Source organism: Anser brachyrhynchus (genome assembly GCF_964034855.1).
Source record: "Anser brachyrhynchus genome assembly, chromosome: 1".
Taxonomy (NCBI): Eukaryota; Metazoa; Chordata; class Aves; order Anseriformes; family Anatidae; genus Anser; species Anser brachyrhynchus.
The window spans coordinates 11626428-11644752 of NC_137694.1; the positions used below are offsets into that span (position 1 = coordinate 11626428).

The 18325-nt window shown below is 37.6% G+C and overlaps 1 protein-coding gene across 1 annotated transcript in view; it reads left to right on the plus strand.

Annotated features, from left to right (window-relative positions):
• GNAT3 (G protein subunit alpha transducin 3) overlaps positions 1 to 17707 on the plus strand; it is a 33561-nt gene extending 15854 nt beyond the window's left edge. Inside the window, exons 4-8 of the mRNA XM_080577231.1 lie at positions 1938 to 2095; positions 5840 to 5968; positions 10346 to 10475; positions 10683 to 10836; positions 12280 to 17707. Of these exons, the coding sequence (XP_080433357.1) occupies positions 1938 to 2095; positions 5840 to 5968; positions 10346 to 10475; positions 10683 to 10836; positions 12280 to 12470 (762 nt within the window). The 3' untranslated portion in view covers positions 12471 to 17707. The remainder of the gene's footprint in view (positions 1 to 1937; positions 2096 to 5839; positions 5969 to 10345; positions 10476 to 10682; positions 10837 to 12279) is intronic.
• The last annotated feature ends 618 nt before the right edge of the window (positions 17708 to 18325 follow it).

An 18325-nucleotide genomic window follows, 5' to 3' on the forward strand; every position in this document is an offset into this window, starting at 1 on the left:
ATTTGCAGTGCCTACCTTCTTTCCCCACCCTGATCACAGAAGAGCAACCTGGATGTGAGTTTTAAAGAATCATCTAATTTCAATTGTATTTGCTTTAGCAAATTTCCTCTTCTTCCAAAAACAAAGTTAGTTTACATTTTCTGTAAAATCATGAGCCATACATAGGTTTGAGTTGTTTTGATATGAAGCTTGACTTCAGCTAGACTTTGCTTTTGCTGAGTTCTGGTCCAGAATTAGCTGCCTAAAGTCAATTAGGCATTGACTGGGCTTATCTTGGTCCTTGAAAGCAGGGAGTTTATCCATGTTCCATGATTGCCTATAAGTACCACTCAGTGATTCTAAAAGTGCCTAAGCATGCAGTTTTGAACAGCACCTGATCTGAGGAGAGAGGTTTCATTGTTTCTGTTTTTGTTTTGTTTTGTTTTCCCTAAAGTGCCATTGCAATCTGTTTTTAGCATGAAAATCATAATATCTAAATATCAGAGACAAACAAAACTTTATCTAAAGCAGAGCTATGATAAACTCTGCTATCTTCCATTTTTACGTAAGGAACAGTATCTACAGTTGCTACCTTTTGCATAATAGCCCATAATTACCAACAAACATTTACTGGGAGGCTCTGAGCTTAAGGCTTCTCATTATACACTACTTAACCAATGAATACAGTGCTGTAGAAGAACAGTTATAATCATCAAATGATATGTGATATCGTCAAGGAGAGTACTTTCCAACCTTTATCTTGAAGCTGAACAAATGTGTGCCCTGGAGTCTAATGATGGGCATACACGAGAAATTGTGAGTCAGGTCTGCTGAACACAGCAGTGACGTACATATACTGTCTTTTTGTTGGTTGGTTGGTTTTAATGTACAAAGACAATTGCACTGCTCTCTGTTCTCCTTTAAACAAATGTAAGACTCTATTTTCCCCCATTTTTCTCTCCACTCTAACTTAATTCCACAAATATTTTAGAAAACTTGCAGTGTTTTACTTTTGATCAGTCTCTGACTTGCACAAAGTTTCCAGAAACTGCAATTTCTAATCAAACATAAAGATATACAACATTTCTAAAATAATTTGTTACAAAATATTGTGAAGATGTCTTTGAAGATACTTTTGAATAAAACATATTCCCTGCCAAAACAGGGTCTGTTAGAATTAATTTCTACTTTTGCAACTATTGACTGCAAGTCTACTTATATGGCTAGGAAGGAGTTATACTCTATAATTACCCACTGCTGTGACAGTGTATCAAATGACCCTATTTTAAACATGCGCTTTATTTACAGTGCATTCCTAAGCCATTAACCACTGAAAAGAAATATTTTTAAGGTAATAAATTACTTGAAGTCTTTTGCAAAAATGAATAAATTAGAAAATAATATTTACAAAATATTTGGGATTTGTTTAAATTACATGTTTCTTCTTCCCTAGGGGAAAGAAGAAAAAAAAAAAAAGAAAAAAAAATAGACAGGAAATACATTCACTGCTTATATTCACTTTGCTCACTGTGCTCTAGAGCTAGAAAATTCTTCTTCCAAAATATTCAAAGTCTTATTTAGCTACGTATTTCTACATTAATTTAGTCATAATATGTTTATTCTTGTTAATTTAGTTTTTAATAATTTGCTATTCTCTCTCTTACAATACAAGTTCAGAGTTGGAATTTGTGTGAATACCTATGGTAAGATGAAACTGAATGAGCCCTTGTATGAACAAGAGAAAACAATAACAAACAGAAAAATGTCCATGTGATAATTTAAGACTAACTTAAAGTGAGAATGTAAAAGGATGCTTACATGCAGAGGTGAGTACATCTACATGGAAAATATTGTGAAAATGAGAAACTTCTCTGCCATTGGAATTCACTGTAAACCAAGTACATCTTCAAGCTGGGGTACAGTGTGTCTGCATAGCATTTACTGAAATTTCTCTTTAGGAAGATGAAAAGAAACTCTGTGCCATGGCAACAAATCTGGAGGATGGTGACATGACTTCTGAACTGGTGGAACTCATCAAACAACTGTGGAATGACGGTGGGATCCAGGCATGTTTTGCAAGAGCATCAGAGTACCAGCTCAATGATTCAGCAGCCTAGTAAGTGATATAAACTGAGGGTGTAGAACATTTAGCTAGTAACAGACAGCATAGGAAGCCTTGTAACAAGAACTCTCCCTCACATGTAGAGCAATCTATGAAAACTGCTCATCAACCTGAAAAAGGACAAGACCTTTTATTAATCTGTTAATAATATATTAGAAACATTTAACCAAGGAAATCAAACAAAAACCAAATAACAACTAAAAAAAAAAAAAAAAGGCTATTGTTTCTAGGTAATTCTAAGATTGGCAAAATGAGGGGGAAAGTGAATTGAAACCACTAGATTTTACCTAAAGTTGTCCTTTGAATGTATAGATTTCAAGCTGCTAAAACAGAGTTTCCAGTGAAAACTATAAAAAGTTTCCTCTAAACTTACCAGGCTGCATGCATTCGTGTTCCCTAGGCCGTTACCATCTCAGCATCCATCTTAGTCAGTGGTACTGCAGATGCTCTCCAGCCTGATGGCCCCAGTTCTCTTTCTGTGGCCCGGGAGGTGGCAGACATAAGAGGAGACTAGTGCTGCTCAACTCTGACTTCACAAAGGGTCAGGATCATGATGTGGATGGAGTCAGTAACCCCTTATGTAGTCAGATGATCACACTTTAGATGTAGTCAGTTAGCCTAGATTTTTCAGCAGTCTCTGTTTTCATAGCTTCTGCAGATGTTCTTGCAGACCACCACAGGCCCTAAGTAGTTCTGTTCTGCCATTTTCTCCCTAAGGACATACAAGACCCAGAAGTGAGGTGTCATCTGGGTCTGAGTTTTCCTGGAGTGCACAAGTCCTGGACCTGGGGAAGAGGGTTTTTCCAGCTCATGTCCATTTACCTTGGAAGATCGCCCTCTTCCAAGATCTGCAGTTTGAGCCTTTGCTGCTGCTGCAGCTCCTCCTACTGGTTAAGTGTACATGCACAGGGAAACTGCACACGGTGTACGGTGCCACTTCCATCCAGCAGATAAAGGTGTGATCATAGGCCAGGAGCTAGGCAAATTGAACTTATTACTAACTCACCAATTTTAGATAGTAGAAGGGACTTACCATGATTATTATTTTTTTCAGCTCATCATATCTTCAGACACTTTCAGCAAGATACCTAAACATAGAAAATATTGTCTGTGATTCGTGCCTTATTTGGCAACATTTTATAGCAGCCTTGTATTTTGATTGGAATAACTGATGGAAGTACAGAGCAATCTTCAATTTCTTTTCATATTCTTCTGATAGGTCGCACTGTAATTGCCAGCATTAAAAGTCCATACCAAGTCAGTAAAATCAATTCTTGAAATAATTAATAATAAAGAAACAAACAAACAAATACAGAAAAGGAAACTTATTCCCTGTTTACCATTCTAGTAGTGTGTGCACTGTGTCTGGTAGGTTAGGTTTTGTTGCCTAAAAATAAGTTAAGACAGTCTAAGGAAATTCCCTAACAGTGCGATGACTGTGTTATGTTTTAACCTGTGAGAGATATGAGCTTCAAGGGAGCCAGTATATACTGTAAAGGTGCCAGCAATTATTTATTGCCTGAGCTACTTTAAAAAACAACAAAGTGATATGCTTTGCCTCTGCTTGGACACTTCTGAAAATTCTTCAACTCCTTTATCTTCATTTTCAGGTACCTAAGGGTACCTAAAACCTTTAGATATGTTTTTGAAAATCCAGCCTTTGCCTCTGGACCATTAAAATCAACTTAAGTTGAGTCCTTGATGCTAGGCTCCTAATGATCAGTTTAATCAACCATCTAACACTACATTTTATTTTTTTTAAAACCAAAAGCCTGTTTCTCAGCCCTTGTAAATCAGTATCTACACAGAATATTGATTAGTACTGTGTAAACTCTGACTTTCTGAGGTTATCTTCTCTGAGTCTTTTCATTATTAATTTATGTTGATGAAGTCTGATCACTGTGTTTTCTCTGTGTGTGTAAATTGGAAAGAGGGGGAGAGAGAGAGAGAGAGCTTCTGAATAACAGAAAACCAACTTTATATCAAATTTGGCTGGAGATTCTTCCTTAGACTTATACAGAATTGATCTTGTTTTAAGAAGGAATGATGGGGGTAAAATCAAGACCACAAATCATGACCTTAAATGTCATTGAAAAACTACATGGTGGTTTTTGCTTTCTCAGGCATTTGCCTCTCAGGGTAGGATTCATGTCACCTAATTTAAAACAAGAAAAGGTCAGGCATTCAGACTAATCTAGTAGTTTGTGTTCCCTCTCTTGCCAGTGGAGAGCTGTCCCAGAGTGTCCCACTGGAGCTGTCTACAGCCGTGGGAAGAATCTGAAGATGTCTCTCTTGATCCATTAGCTAGATAATTAACTTGGTCTAATTTTTATGCAATTACACTTGGATCAGTTGAATTGAATGTAGGTCTTTGTGACCATGTACCACCAGAATTTTATATAGGTTTAGGTGTTTTAGGTGTTTTTTGGTTGGTTGCTTGGTTTTTTAGTTACAGATATTTTAAATATTGCTGACAAGGATGATGAGCTGTGAGGTCTGTTTTGATAGTTTCCTGATTAAACCGAACTGCAAAACTTCATGCTGGGAAGTTTGTGTTGGAGAAGGAAAAAAAAAAAAAAAAAAAAAAAAAAAAGAAGCCTAATAAACATTGGAGCATTGGAGTCTGTGTTTTCTGTGTCAGAGACAAGAGATATATTACAAAATAAAAAGGTACCGACTAAGACACCAAAAAGGATGGAAAGTGCTTCAACTATTGTATGTGGTTTCTTGCCTTTAATTTAGTTTATTATTTGAATATCAGTGGTTAAACAACAGGAAGCTGCTCACACATCACCTCTTCTTTTCCCTTTCTCAAATCAGAATCAATTTACATTGCTTCCTAGATCAGCCAGGGTTCATAGCGTTCTGCTCTGTCATTTCTAGAAAGCTTCTTGCCCCTGTAAGAGAAAGGAGAAAGGCTGGTGGTAGGCCAAGAACCATCTTCAAAGATCTGGTTCAGATTCTCTTTTCATGCAGATTTTGTCTCTGTATGCTGGGCACAAAACCAGGTAACCCACTCTTTTTCAGGGTTGTGAGAATAATAACTTAGTGGGTCCTCAGCTAGGTTTAAGCTTCTGGTTTTGATTACAAAATATGTATTTTTTTAAATATCATGTACCATCCTCTTGTAAACTTATAAATTTGAATGGAAAACAGCCTTGAATGTGAAATCCTCCAAAATCTCATGCCCTCTCTTTCACTTGGAAAGCAAGATATCTTTACAACAGAATAGTCTGATATGCTGCAATAATTTCTAGTCAATCTGCTTTGAAGATGCAGGGGTTCTTCCCTTGTGGTGATAATTTCCATTTACTGAAGTCAAATGGACAAAAGCAGTTACTGATATAGTGGTTTCTTAACCTCCATGAGGAAAATATGGATTTTCCTGAACTCAATTCCAAGAAAGATGTTTACAATATATAACAAAATTAATTACATTTCCATATACAAGAAAAATGGGCGGGAGGGAAGGAAGGAAGGAAGGAAGGAAGGAAGGAAGGAAGGAAGGAAGGAAGGAAGGAAGGAAGGAAGGAAGGAAGGAAGGAAGGAAGGAAGGAAGGAAGGAAGGAAGGAAGGAAATGATCTAGATTTTGGATCTAGATTATATAAAACCCAATTTTAAGTGTGCAATTTACAGAGAATATCTGAAAGTGGCTCAATAGAAATGGATTAGTGACTACATCATGTTCAGCTCACCTTTTGAATTCATCAGTCAGCATTTCTTTTTATTCTCTGTAGTTACCTGAATGATTTGGATAGGTTAGCAATGCCTGACTATGTACCCAGTGAGCAAGATGTTTTGCACTCCCGAGTGAAAACAACTGGGATTATCGAGACTCAGTTTTCCTTCAAGGATTTGAACTTCAGGTAAGAAAGATGTGTTTGTGTAGTTTCAGCTTTTTTAAGTATTTTCTTTTCAAAGGCATTGATCTATAATAATATTGCTAATCCCATTGTGATATTCTTGAATCCACTCTTATTTAATAATTCGTAAGAGCCAAAAAAAGCAAGACATTTTAGTATCAGTGCTCCAACTGTAAGTATATAATGGACTGTTATTAAGAGATCTCAGAATATCACGTTCTAAAAGGATGTTTTACATATGTAAGTGTCTAAAAAGCACTATTTGTATACTGCCATTTGAATAATTGTTTGTGACATTTCTGAAATTTGCCTACCTAAATGTCCTTAACAGCATGCAAAACATTTGATGACTACTAATTTGTATGCACTCTCAACTTTTCACTCTCTTCCTTTGGGAACAGAAGTAACCGCTGTTAACACTGGAATTTGTTACTGTTGAAAAAAAAAATGTGTCCCATGGGAAATTATAGTATTAACATGCATGCCTTCATGCTCATTTAAGATGAAAAGCAAAATGTTCAGAAAAAAAGTCTTGAAAATAATGTCTCTAAGAAATTTGACTGAAAATAATTGACGCTTTCATATACTCAAAATTTGGTTATGCTTGGTGAACAAACTGAAAACGTAATTCTGCATTAAAATGTATTTGAATTAATTATGATCATTTCAGTGTTCTATAACACCATTTTTCTCTATTGATTGAATTCCATGAATTCCATTTAATTCTTAATTTAAGGCTGCAGTGCATATTGAGGAATATAGTCTGGCCAAAAAAAAAAAAAACAAAAAAACAAACAGAGATAGATTTAGGAAGCATTAGGATTACAATATATACATTTTTCAGAGGCCATACTTTTTTCTCATGTGGCAAATAAACATCTCCCAAACTATTTACCCTACCACACAGATGCTTTGATGCAACTGAGATTATATATACAAATACAATTCTGAAGTAGATGCCCAGCAAAGAAATTATCACCTACAAATATCCTGATCACTCCTGAAAATTAGAGTAATAGAATCATAGAATATTTCCAGTTGGAAGGGACCTACAAGGATCATCGAGTTCAACTCAAACACAGAACCATCCAAAAGTCAAACCCTATGTCTGATGGCACTGTCCAAACACGTCTTGAACTCCGTCAGGCTTGGTGCCATTACCCCTTCCCTGTTCCAGTGTCTGACCACCCTCTCAGTGAGGAACCTTTTCCTAACTCAGCACGTATCCACAAATGCTATAGTGCAATGCCATACACATACTGTTCTTTTTCTCTGATTAACATATTTTACATAGCTTTGTACTCTGGAAACTTGAGCACCTTTACAGTTACAACCATACTTTATGAAAGATATAAAAACTAAGTCAGGATGGAGAAGAAAATTATCACAGTGCAAACCCTCTCAGATATGAATGCAACCAGTTGTAATATTACAATAATAGAATTGTGTGTAGGTCTGAATGAAACTATCTGAGTGTCTGTAAACAGGAGAAAGGATCCTAATAACATTGAAAAGACACACACACAAAAAAGAGTGTGTTTAGCCTCTCTGTTATGCATCACAGTAGTGTTATGTGAGTAAATTCATTAGTGGTTTTAGGCATTTAAATAATCTGAGGTAAAGTCACTACCAAACAGTCTGAGAGTTTTGAGCTGTTATAGGGATGCAAAGCAGCAATAAATCCATCTTAACCAGCCAGTTACAGCTACTTTGCATTGCCAGAGCAATGCAGAACAGCTGGGGGATCCTGATGACTCTGCATTTAGTTTGATAAGTGCCATAGAAACATCTATAAAGAGAGGAACGCTTCCACATTCAGAGTGAGTTTTGTTTGATGTGCTTAAGTGAGGCTTGGGGTCGCAAACCAAATGCAGATAAAAAGAAATCATGAACAGATGCTTCATTCACTAAACACTTCTCCCTCTTCTGAACTGAATGAGGAAAAAAAAAAAAAACATTTTGTATCTGTGAAGTAAAAGTCTGAATATTCCAGTACTGCTTCAGGGAAATTCATTGCAGTTCCACAGGCAACATGTCTTGTTATTTGCTATCTTCTTAGTCATGACTTAGCTGTTTTGACACAAACTAGCTTTCTTGAGCTCTTCAGTTTATTTCACCAATTGATTTTGACTTCTAAAGATGAGAACATGCTGGAATATATTTTTTAAAAAAAGAGGTCTGGTCTCCATAGATCGTCTCCTGCACTGAAGAGCTAGGAAGGGTCTCACTGAAATCAGGCAAACTTCATTTCAGCCTTCAGGTCTCACTGTATGTATCATTAGGACAAATGAATACAAAACTAGCCCCCTACTCGTGTCTAGATTTTCCAAGAGTAGTGCTGGGAAAATACAGTTTTCAAGACTAACTTTGCATGTCTTTGCAGAAGAAAAAGATAATATCAGAAATACACTGATCACAGCATGACTTCAACTTTGCATACACAGATGTTAAGTTCTGGGCTGACAAGAGAAGAAGAGCCAAGAGAGATAAGCTTAGTACAACAAAAACTGCCCATAAGCATTGCTGGCCTTGATCTTGTCCTATTTTAACTTCCTTCTCACAAATATTCACAGGGCCATATGTTAAAAGTGTGCAGAAGATTAATATAGATTCGTATGATTATGTGTGTTTGTGAAACTGAAATACAGACTACATTCTGAAGCTTTTTTTTCCCATGTCTCTGATTTTGGAGGTATACACTGCAAATCAAGGAAGACACATAGTGTCAGGTGACTTTTGGGCACTAACCACAGCCAAAAGTCAAAATGCTTTATTCATACTGACCTCGCTCTTCAGTAAGCCTGCTGAACTCAGGGAAGATATGCTTGGAAGAGTGCCATTACTGTTAAGAAAATTCTGTTTCACAACAGCTTCTTGGTTTCCTAATAGTTCATATTTATAGACACCCAAGGATCAGACAAAGAGATGAAATGTAAAAATATCATTTTCTCTAATTGTGCCTCAGCAAACGAATTAGTTCATCGCTAGCTTTGGGAACGGTTTCATTTCTTCTAAGCAGGATGAAAAATGTTAAACAATAAACTGTTTCAATCAACTTCATTGCTGATGATGAAGAAAAGAGGATCTATATATTGCAATAATTATGTTTCAGTAATAAATCTTGCCCAGTTTACTACTGACTTGATTTTCTCATATTGAATCCTAATATTTTCATTGATAAAAAAAAAATGTCTTTAATTTTCAGATGCTGCAAGAGATACATCCACAGTGTAAGACCAAACTCATTTTCTTAAAGGAAGGGAGAGTGCAAGCAAGGATTAGGTTTTAGAGTTTAAGTTCAACAACATGCAGCACAGGGAAAAGTCATGCACACAAGGAAATAGAAACAATTGACTTCTAACATGTTCTTTCTCCTTCCTAATGCACTTGAAAAATGTTTATTTTGTACATTTTATGTCAAAAAAATAGGGAAGACAAAGACCTATCTGTTATTGTTGTAAAACTGTAAGTATAAGTGGGAATTTTAAAACCTAGTCCTAAGAACAATGGTAATTTTGACAGAAGGTCCATCTGTGGTAGGCACTAAACTGTATTATATTGAAGGTCCAAATTAGTTATGCTTAATTGGCTTTGGACCCCTTATAAAAAGTCCATAAAAAGTTCATATGTCTCTACCTACAGGCAGTAATTTCTGCCACAAGCTGAAAGAAAATAATGTAGAGAATGACAGCCCTGCATTTTCCTCTCTACAAATGAACAGATTTATGTCCCCCAGGAATTACTGCTCAAACAGCAACTAAATGAGACAGACAGGGCAAAGACCCCCACACACACACAAACACAAGTTGCTAGTTATATAGCTAGTTAAATGATCAAACAACAATCAATAGATGACTAAATACTACAAGGAATATATACTAAATACTACACCAGCCAGTCAAACACAAGTGGTGGATCAAAAAGAATAGATCAAATTGGACTGGCTTCCAAACATATGCCTTATTGATGAATGCATCATTTCACCACAAGCAATACTATAAAGTAACACATAATTATGGTTGTGCAGGGATTTTGTCAATGTTTCATGTACGAATTCTGTCTTCCAAAAAATCACCTGCAGGACTAAGTCTGGCCCTCAGGTCTTGTTAAGAGCTTGCTCAAAAGGGAGTGCCACCTGAAAATACTGAAAATATCTCCTTTATGCAGATATTTAAGCCTTTACATTTCATTCTATGTTCACTATAAAGCTTTAAGTAATATATAGTTCTCCTTGACCTGATGGATCAAGGAAATAGACCAATAATTGGAAAAGCTGGATGTTTGATTGTCATTCCTCTCTAGTTGCACTCTGCACATTAACAGCATGACTACATCCTTATTAGTTAGTACTTTACATTGTACTTATTTTTTTCTGCAAAGGATGTTTGATGTGGGTGGACAGCGATCAGAGAGAAAAAAGTGGATTCATTGCTTTGAGGGAGTTACTTGCATCATATTCTGTGCTGCGCTCAGTGCCTATGACATGGTTCTGGTGGAAGACAAAGAAGTGGTGAGTCAGAAGAAACAAACAATACTTTTTGCTGCTATGGCTGAATGTACTCTCTTATGGCATATCAGAACTATCCCTGTTCCCTGATAACCATTTAAAGGTTATTATGCTCTATGGGTTCCTGGCAGTAGATAATATTACAGTAAAAATGACATATGGGGGATGAGATTTGTCAGTCTCTTATGTTCACCTTTTGCATCAAAATAGAACAGAATGCATGAAAGCCTTCAGCTGTTCAACAGCATCTGCAACCACAAGTGCTTTGCAACCACTTCCATTGTGCTGTTTCTAAACAAAAAAGACCTCTTTAAAGAGAAAATAACAAAAGTTCATCTGAATATCTGCTTTCCTGAGTACAATGGTAAGGCGTTTATTTATTTGTTTGTTTGTTTGTTGTTTCTATTTTTTTTCCCCAGAAGAAAATACATTCAAATGATTAGAGTAGGCCATGCATTAAAGATCAAGATTTTTATTCAGGTCACATATATATAACTATTTAAATGCCAAGCATCGTGTTTAAGCATCTAGCCTTTCTCTCAAAAGAATAGAAAGGGATAGACATTGCCAGAATTTGATTCATCTCACCTACTTATGATTCCTAGGTTGGGGACGGCTCTCTCTGGAGATGCTTATTTCTCTCCACTGTAAGTAGATGAATTTGAGACTAGAAATTTCAGATGGATGAAGTCTGGTGTGATAAAACCAGCCCACATTTCAGTAGAAGTAGTGGCTTATCACTCATATACACTATAACTTAATCCCGGTCTTTTTGTTCCCATTTTGAAAACTATTACCATAAAGAAAGTCCGTCTCTTTTTATATGTCATAGTGGTATCTACTGGAAATGGAGAATGCCAGCAGTTCCAAGATGATGCAAGCCAATATATGAAGATATGCCAGAATATACCAGATTAAAAACAAAAGCTATCTGTATTTTAGGACTAACCACATGTATTTTTGATAGCGAGTGTCTGAAATGAAACATACGTTAAGAAGTTTCATTATTAAAAGATAAGTTTTGTGTACTTCCTGACAACCAGCTCATTCACTCCTTTTTGGAGAACACATTAAGATAGGGACCCAAAATTGTTCAGAGCTTCACTGGGATAATCAAGTATTATGTGCTAGACTCCGTGGAGCAAAGCGACTTTACATTCAGAGACATATGGGAACTAGAAGGACCTCTAAGCAGCAGCCTGGCAGGTGTCCCATCCTTCTCTGGACTACTCTGAGTGCCAGTACCAGTGCTTAGTCTAACACTGTTGCTCTAACAAACTACTATCAAAAGGCAGAGAAGCTGTGTAAAGAAATTATAAATGAACATATAAGCATCTGATTTTTGCACTTATTCTTTCTTCATTTCTTTCTCTTCATTTCTGTAATTCCCACCAACTTTGTCTATTATGTAGCTATTCCCTCAGAATTTATGGTCCCTCTTTTTTTTTTTTTTTTTTTCTCTCATTTCACTCATTTTCTGCTCTCTTTCTAAGGGCCATAACAGTTTCACAGTGTCTGACCCACTTGTGAGCATTTCTCTTCAGAAATTAGGACTTTTGGTTAGGAATAGAAATTTGAATTTGAATGGGCAGTTTAGATACAAACTTTCATATCTAATGCCTGAAAATAATCCCCACCTTCTGCTCCCCTTTCCCCCCCCCTAAAAAAAAGGAAGAAAAAAAAAGAAAAAAAAAAGAAAAAAAAAAGAAAAAAAAAAAGAAAGAAAAATGTTTCTTAGCAGCTGTGAGGAAGTACAAGAGTAAAAGTTGTTATGTGTCTTCTTGCCTCTTACTGTCATCTCCACTAGGACTAAATACATTTGAAGATGCTGGAAATTACATCAAGCAACAATTCCTAGACTTGAACATAAGGAAAGAAGACAAGGAGATATATTCTCACTTGACATGTGCCACAGACACCCAGAATGTCAAGTTTGTTTTTGATGCGGTCACAGACATAATAATCAAAGAAAATCTGAAAGACTGTGGGCTTTTTTAGCCATTCATTTCCTGACTTGTAGCCTGATTTCATGTCTGTACCCTTTCTTCTGTACATCTTGCTTGCTGATAGAGATAAAAATCAGTAGGGAAGAAACAATATCCTTCAGGTTTTTGTTAGCTGTCAATTGAAGCCTTGGGTGTAGCATGAGCACTGCAAAACAATACAGACTTTCTGTATGTCATAAGAAGGCCGAAAAACATGTGCCTTCTTCAGAGATGCTAGCCACTGATAAATCCTACTGGAATCAAAGGGGAAATCCTATTTTACTCATGATATGAAGGTAATCAGCACTTCTCAGAAAACTGGGGGTACCTCAGTATCTTATAACCCCTCCCTGTAGGGGGGTTAAAAGGATAATACAGAACAGAGATTAGATAACTGACATATCTAAAGCCTTAAAAAACCTATAACACCAAAAAAGCAGTATCACTAGATAATTTCCATTCATTACTCTTGTGTTTTCATGTTACATTGACAATAAAAAATGTCATTCCATAAGTTTAACAGAAGCAAACACACAGACTTTACTGTCATATGACAAAGAGCAATGCAAATCTGAATGTCTAATTACACTGTTTTGATAGGAGAGCTGAGGGACACACATATAAAAACTGCACATATACAAAATTCATAAATGCTGCTAACCAGTTCAGAGAAAACAACAACAACAAAAAACAAATAACAACAACAATTAAAAAACCCACAAAAGTAGGATGGAGGCAGATGGTAGGTAAGTTTTTGGAATCCCTGAGGGACAAAAAAATATTATAGTAACTGTCAGTTTTTGCATATGCTACAAAGGCAAGGTGAAACATTCTTAACAATTAAATACTTGACTTTTTTTTATGATTATTAATTATTCTACTGCTGAACACCTTCTTTAGTACCCTGTGATTGCAGTAGTCATCTCCACCAGTGCAGAGCATATGTGACCCCCCTGTCCTTGAGGCAAAAACACATTCTTGTGAGTTTGGTGAAGAAATCCATTCTCTATACAGAGAACTTGCTAATGAAGAACTGCTCCCATCTAGCTCCACCTGATTTAATGTGACTATAACAACAGAAAACAGTTAGCTATGGTAAACAAAATGGGAGTTCTAAATATATGAAACTGAATTTTAAAATTTGGTCTTCCAGAAACACTTACTTTTGAAATCTGATAAGTTAACTTTTTTTTTTTTAGTTTAGTTTTCATTAAATATATTTTGATCTCATTTTCATCATAATCTTGTTATGCTCTGGTTAATCTAATTATAAAAAACACTAGGACAGGCAACTTGGGCACTGAACAACAGAATCCTTCAAGCACTCGACTTAATCAAGGTTATCAGTCTGTGCAGGTCTTCCAGCACAGCTTGGAACTTTGTGCTAAATGCTACAAACAGCACAAATCTGGAGGTAAAGCCCCACTGTGAAACCATGCAATGACAACACTGGAAATTGTAGCCAAGTGTCTCACTGAATTTTAAGACTTAAGAACCGTTACTACTACCTTCTTGTGTGAACAGACTCCCAACATGACTAGTCTTCCTATCACTGTCCATCTGGAAATCAGCTGTTTGAAAAACAAACACTTTTGATTCAGTGGCTTAGTCTTGACAGTAATGAGAGTAATTTTGATGGTGTGAAGTCATGGAAGTCCCCAGGTGGATACCAGGGACTGGGACATGTAGTCTTAATTGAATCCCAACTAAACAGCTAATGGTGGAAAAGTTTACTGCATTCTGCCAGGAACATATTTAGCAGTTGAGCATAGAGGAAATCAATTTATGTTGCTATTGGTAAAATTGTATGTGAACTATATGTAGATATGTAAGTTAGGAAAATGTGAAAAAATAGTGAGAGTTTAAGTAAGACGAAAGTAACAGAAGGCATTATTAGGCCTTGGTTCATGGAGTAGCACCTTGACTAACACTTGCCAGACTAAAGGACTGTCTCTGACCCCTTGATTTTGAAAATTGCGTACACAAAACCCTAGCTAGCGTTGTGCAGAGAGCTGTCCTGAACCAACAAGTTGGCTAAAACACAATTTGTACTGGCTGGATTTCTATTACTGCCTGATCTGTAATGCCCCACTTGATTAATTCCTGGTTTGTATTGAAAATAATGGATTTCCAGTGATAAGTGTCTGGATTCATTTCCAGCGATAAATCTCATTTAAAATGAATAATTTGAACTGTGGTGGCATCAACATTAATTTCTGGATGTCTTGATGGCATAGTAAAGTGCAAGATCTTTAAGAAACAAATCCATAAACAAACACCTCTCTGAAACATTTTCTTCAAGTAAATGCCTTAGAATTCAGATGGACTTTACACTGTACCTTGAAAGTTAATGCATGTAAAACTGTATTAGATTAGGTATGCTACATCACAGTAGGCTGACCACTGGTAGAAATAAAATACTTAGATAACACTGGTGTGAACTGTTGTGTGTTTTTTTTTCGTTTGTTTGTTTTGTTTTGTTTTTTATTTTTTATTTTTATTTTATTTCTTGACTTTCTGGCAAGTAAATGACAGATGAGCACTATATTTTGTGACCCTCCAAGAAAAATGACTGTGGGTAGTGTCACTATAATTCCTGTGCTGAAAGGGCTGGAGGACAGCATAGGGCACACAGTGAGCGACTTGACTGCCCTGTTCTGCAGAGAAATCCAGCGGCTGTTCAAATGCCATCATGCAAAAAATCGGATAGCAAAAATGCTGAGAAGAACCTGGAATCTGAAGTTTGTGGATGGTGGGCGAGGCAGCGCCTACACTCATAACCCAGGGCCCCGCTGGTGGCAGGACTGCAAGTCTCCCTGCAGTAGAAACATAAGATGTGATCTTTCCCACAAATCCTTGTATGCTTTGCCAAAGAGCAATAGCGTTCTCTGAGGGAAAAAGAAACAACGACATGTTCCACCTTGCCCTGCCTCCCATGCAAATTCATGATTATGTCTATTTTACCTGAGGCTGATTTTAAACCCAGCCGGCCCAGATTTCAACAGGCTGATTTTAAGCCCAGCCAGCCACGGGCCCAAGGGTCTCCCAGTGAAACCAGCATTCCCCGACGTGGCATAGCTGGGGAGCACTGGTGGCTGGGAGCGCATACCCTGCTCCACATGCTAGGGTCAGGCCAATAAAAGCAGGTGGCTAAATCCCCAATAATCACTTCATTCTCACTTTTAAGGGGCATAATCTATGCTACTGACAACCACTGTGCCATATTGCTTTGCACTTCACCAAAGAGGCGGTGGCAACCAACACTTGGGGAACGCTGAGTGTCACCCAGTCTAGACAAGCTCATCGGGATGCCTGCATCTGCTCATAGGCGAATTTAGACAAAACAAACAAACAAAAAAAGGGAGTTAAAGATGGATATTAGCGATTATATCAGCTGAGCAAGAGGGGAGAGGCCGGGGCCGGGGGGAGGCAGCGCGGGGCCTGAGGCCTGCTTCAGCCGTGAGCGGCTCTAAAGGGGGCCGCCAGGGGGAGCCACAGCACCGCCGCTCTAGCCCTGGTGCCTAGTAGGCCGAGAAGGCCCGGGCCGGCCTTCGTGGTGTTTGTTGCTCGTCCAGCACCGCTTTTTCTTTCTTCCTTGAAACGCAGACAGAGCGCTCGTGGCTCAGGCAGTCAGGGAAAGGGCAGAGAGAGGGAGTTCTGTGTGCTGCTGACAAAGCGTTCGTCTTTATTTTCATTTTTATGGGAAGGCTTGTGAACTAAAAGAGGTGCGGCCGAGGAAGGGAGCATGCATGGCATGCTTGAGAGTCACAGTTCTTAGTGGGGTGCACTCCAGTTCACTGGTGTCCTCTGGGGATGGCTTATTCCAGCAGGGCTGCGTCACTCACTGGTCAAGGCTGGCTCATCCCCTAAGTGCCTGAGTCCATTAAGTATCTCCAAATTTACCTTGGAGTCACTGAGCATCTAAATTCAGGCACCGACTTGTGGTTAGCAGGGCCAGATCTGCCATGAAAAACACTTAGCACTGATGCCTTGCGTGGCTGTCAGCCCATGTGTGCCTGAACTCTGAACCCAGGGCAGACCAGTAAGTGAGATAGGAGGAGGGCTACAATAAACAAGCTGTATTTTGAGGGGAGGAGGAAGAGGAAATACTGTTACCTACCATGTGTTTTTTGCATTTTAGCAGATTAGCAGTCTGATTATTCACACAGTGGCACCCCCATTTCTAGGCTCTTCCTAGATGAAAGATGTTTTAATCTACAACCACACCCCCCAAAAAAAAAAAAAAAAACAAACAAGCAAACAAAAACTGTGCTAATTGACCTTATTAGCAGGCTATGAGGTATGACAGAGAGAAATTACCCTCCCCTTTTTGTTGAAAATGGTTGTTATGTATAAGAGAAGAAATTTTGGGGACCAGATAGAATCACAAAACATGGCTTCCATGGAATAGACAAGGGGATCCAGAAGATCCTCCCAGTGAGTTTGCAATTTTCATAGAAAAGACACTGAATAGAAAACAATATCCCCAAGACCCACCCCTAACTTCATTTTTTTCCCTAGGTAGAACTTGGGTTCATGAGCCTGTACCTTCGAAAACCCTAGTAGAAACTCTGGTCTTGGTCCTACCTCATTTCAAAATGTAAAGGTCGGCATGAGAAGGAACCAACAAAGTGTTAAGAAAAACAGTTTTGATAAAAATGACACAAATCCTCTTCCCTGCTCCAAGGGACCTCCAAGACACAGTAGGAACCTGGGATCCTTAGTCTGTACTTTCCCAAATTCTAGCCCTATTCCTAGTTTTAAACCTATCCTTGCTAGAAATCAGATCCAGTCTTTGAGATGTGAATGACAAAAGGTAAAACAGCACTTTAAACTGCTATTAGCCGTTTTAATTTTCCTGAGTTATTGATACATTGAGAATTTAGATTTCTCAAAATTGTTCATGTCCAAAGTCTAATCCAATCTTCACTACTGTACATCTACTATCCTATCTTCAGTACTGTACATTTGAGAGATGCAAAGATACTATCATTACTATCATTACATAGTTAAAAAAAAAAAAAACTGGAGAACTGGATCCTTTGGAATCTCTTCTCCATCTCATTGTGCCCTCTGTAGCCCCATGTAACTGTAAATACAATGTCGCTGTTGCTGATAACAAGCCACAGGCTTTGTATTAATTTAAAACAGTCCTGAGGGCTTGTCAGGTTTTGTCTGTACTAGTCTCAGCTAGCTTGGTGCTTTGTTTCAGCTTGTTTATCTCTAACAATTGTCTAATGACCAGGTGTCTCATCCCTTGTCTGTTTTCATTTTGTTTAGCTTTATATAACTGGTGTAATACCTGTTGCTAAAAGTTTTTATATAAATAGGAATAGCAAGTAATTATGCTGTGTAGAATGATTTATGACCCTAGATTAATGATGAAGCATAAAGAAGTAAAGCTACAGAGTGATAAAAGTGGCTGTAAAGGTTTGGCCATAGGATGATACCAGAGGCCCTAGGGCTATCATTAAATCACCATCAAAGGTACTGCAAACCTAGGAGCTGGGCAAAAACAGTTTTAGGGATAAGAGAAAAGACAAGTGTCTCATGTATAAACCCCATCACATATAGTAAAGTTAGATGTAACATAAGAATTGCAAACCAAAGAAGAAAAATCAGGGTGTAGACATAATAAAAATAAATAAATAAATAAAAATAAAAATGTACCCATGAAAATCATACTCCTCCCAACAAGCATGTCAGGATGACAACTTTCTATCACAACTCTTACCCCAGGCAAAATCCATCAACATTAGTAGATGGGGAGGTAAACCTAGCAGATCAAGCAGTGAAGAGGTAAACGTAGCACCAGAGAAAAAGCACTAGATACCAGGAGGGTTTTTTTTATTATAACTTTTAACTTTG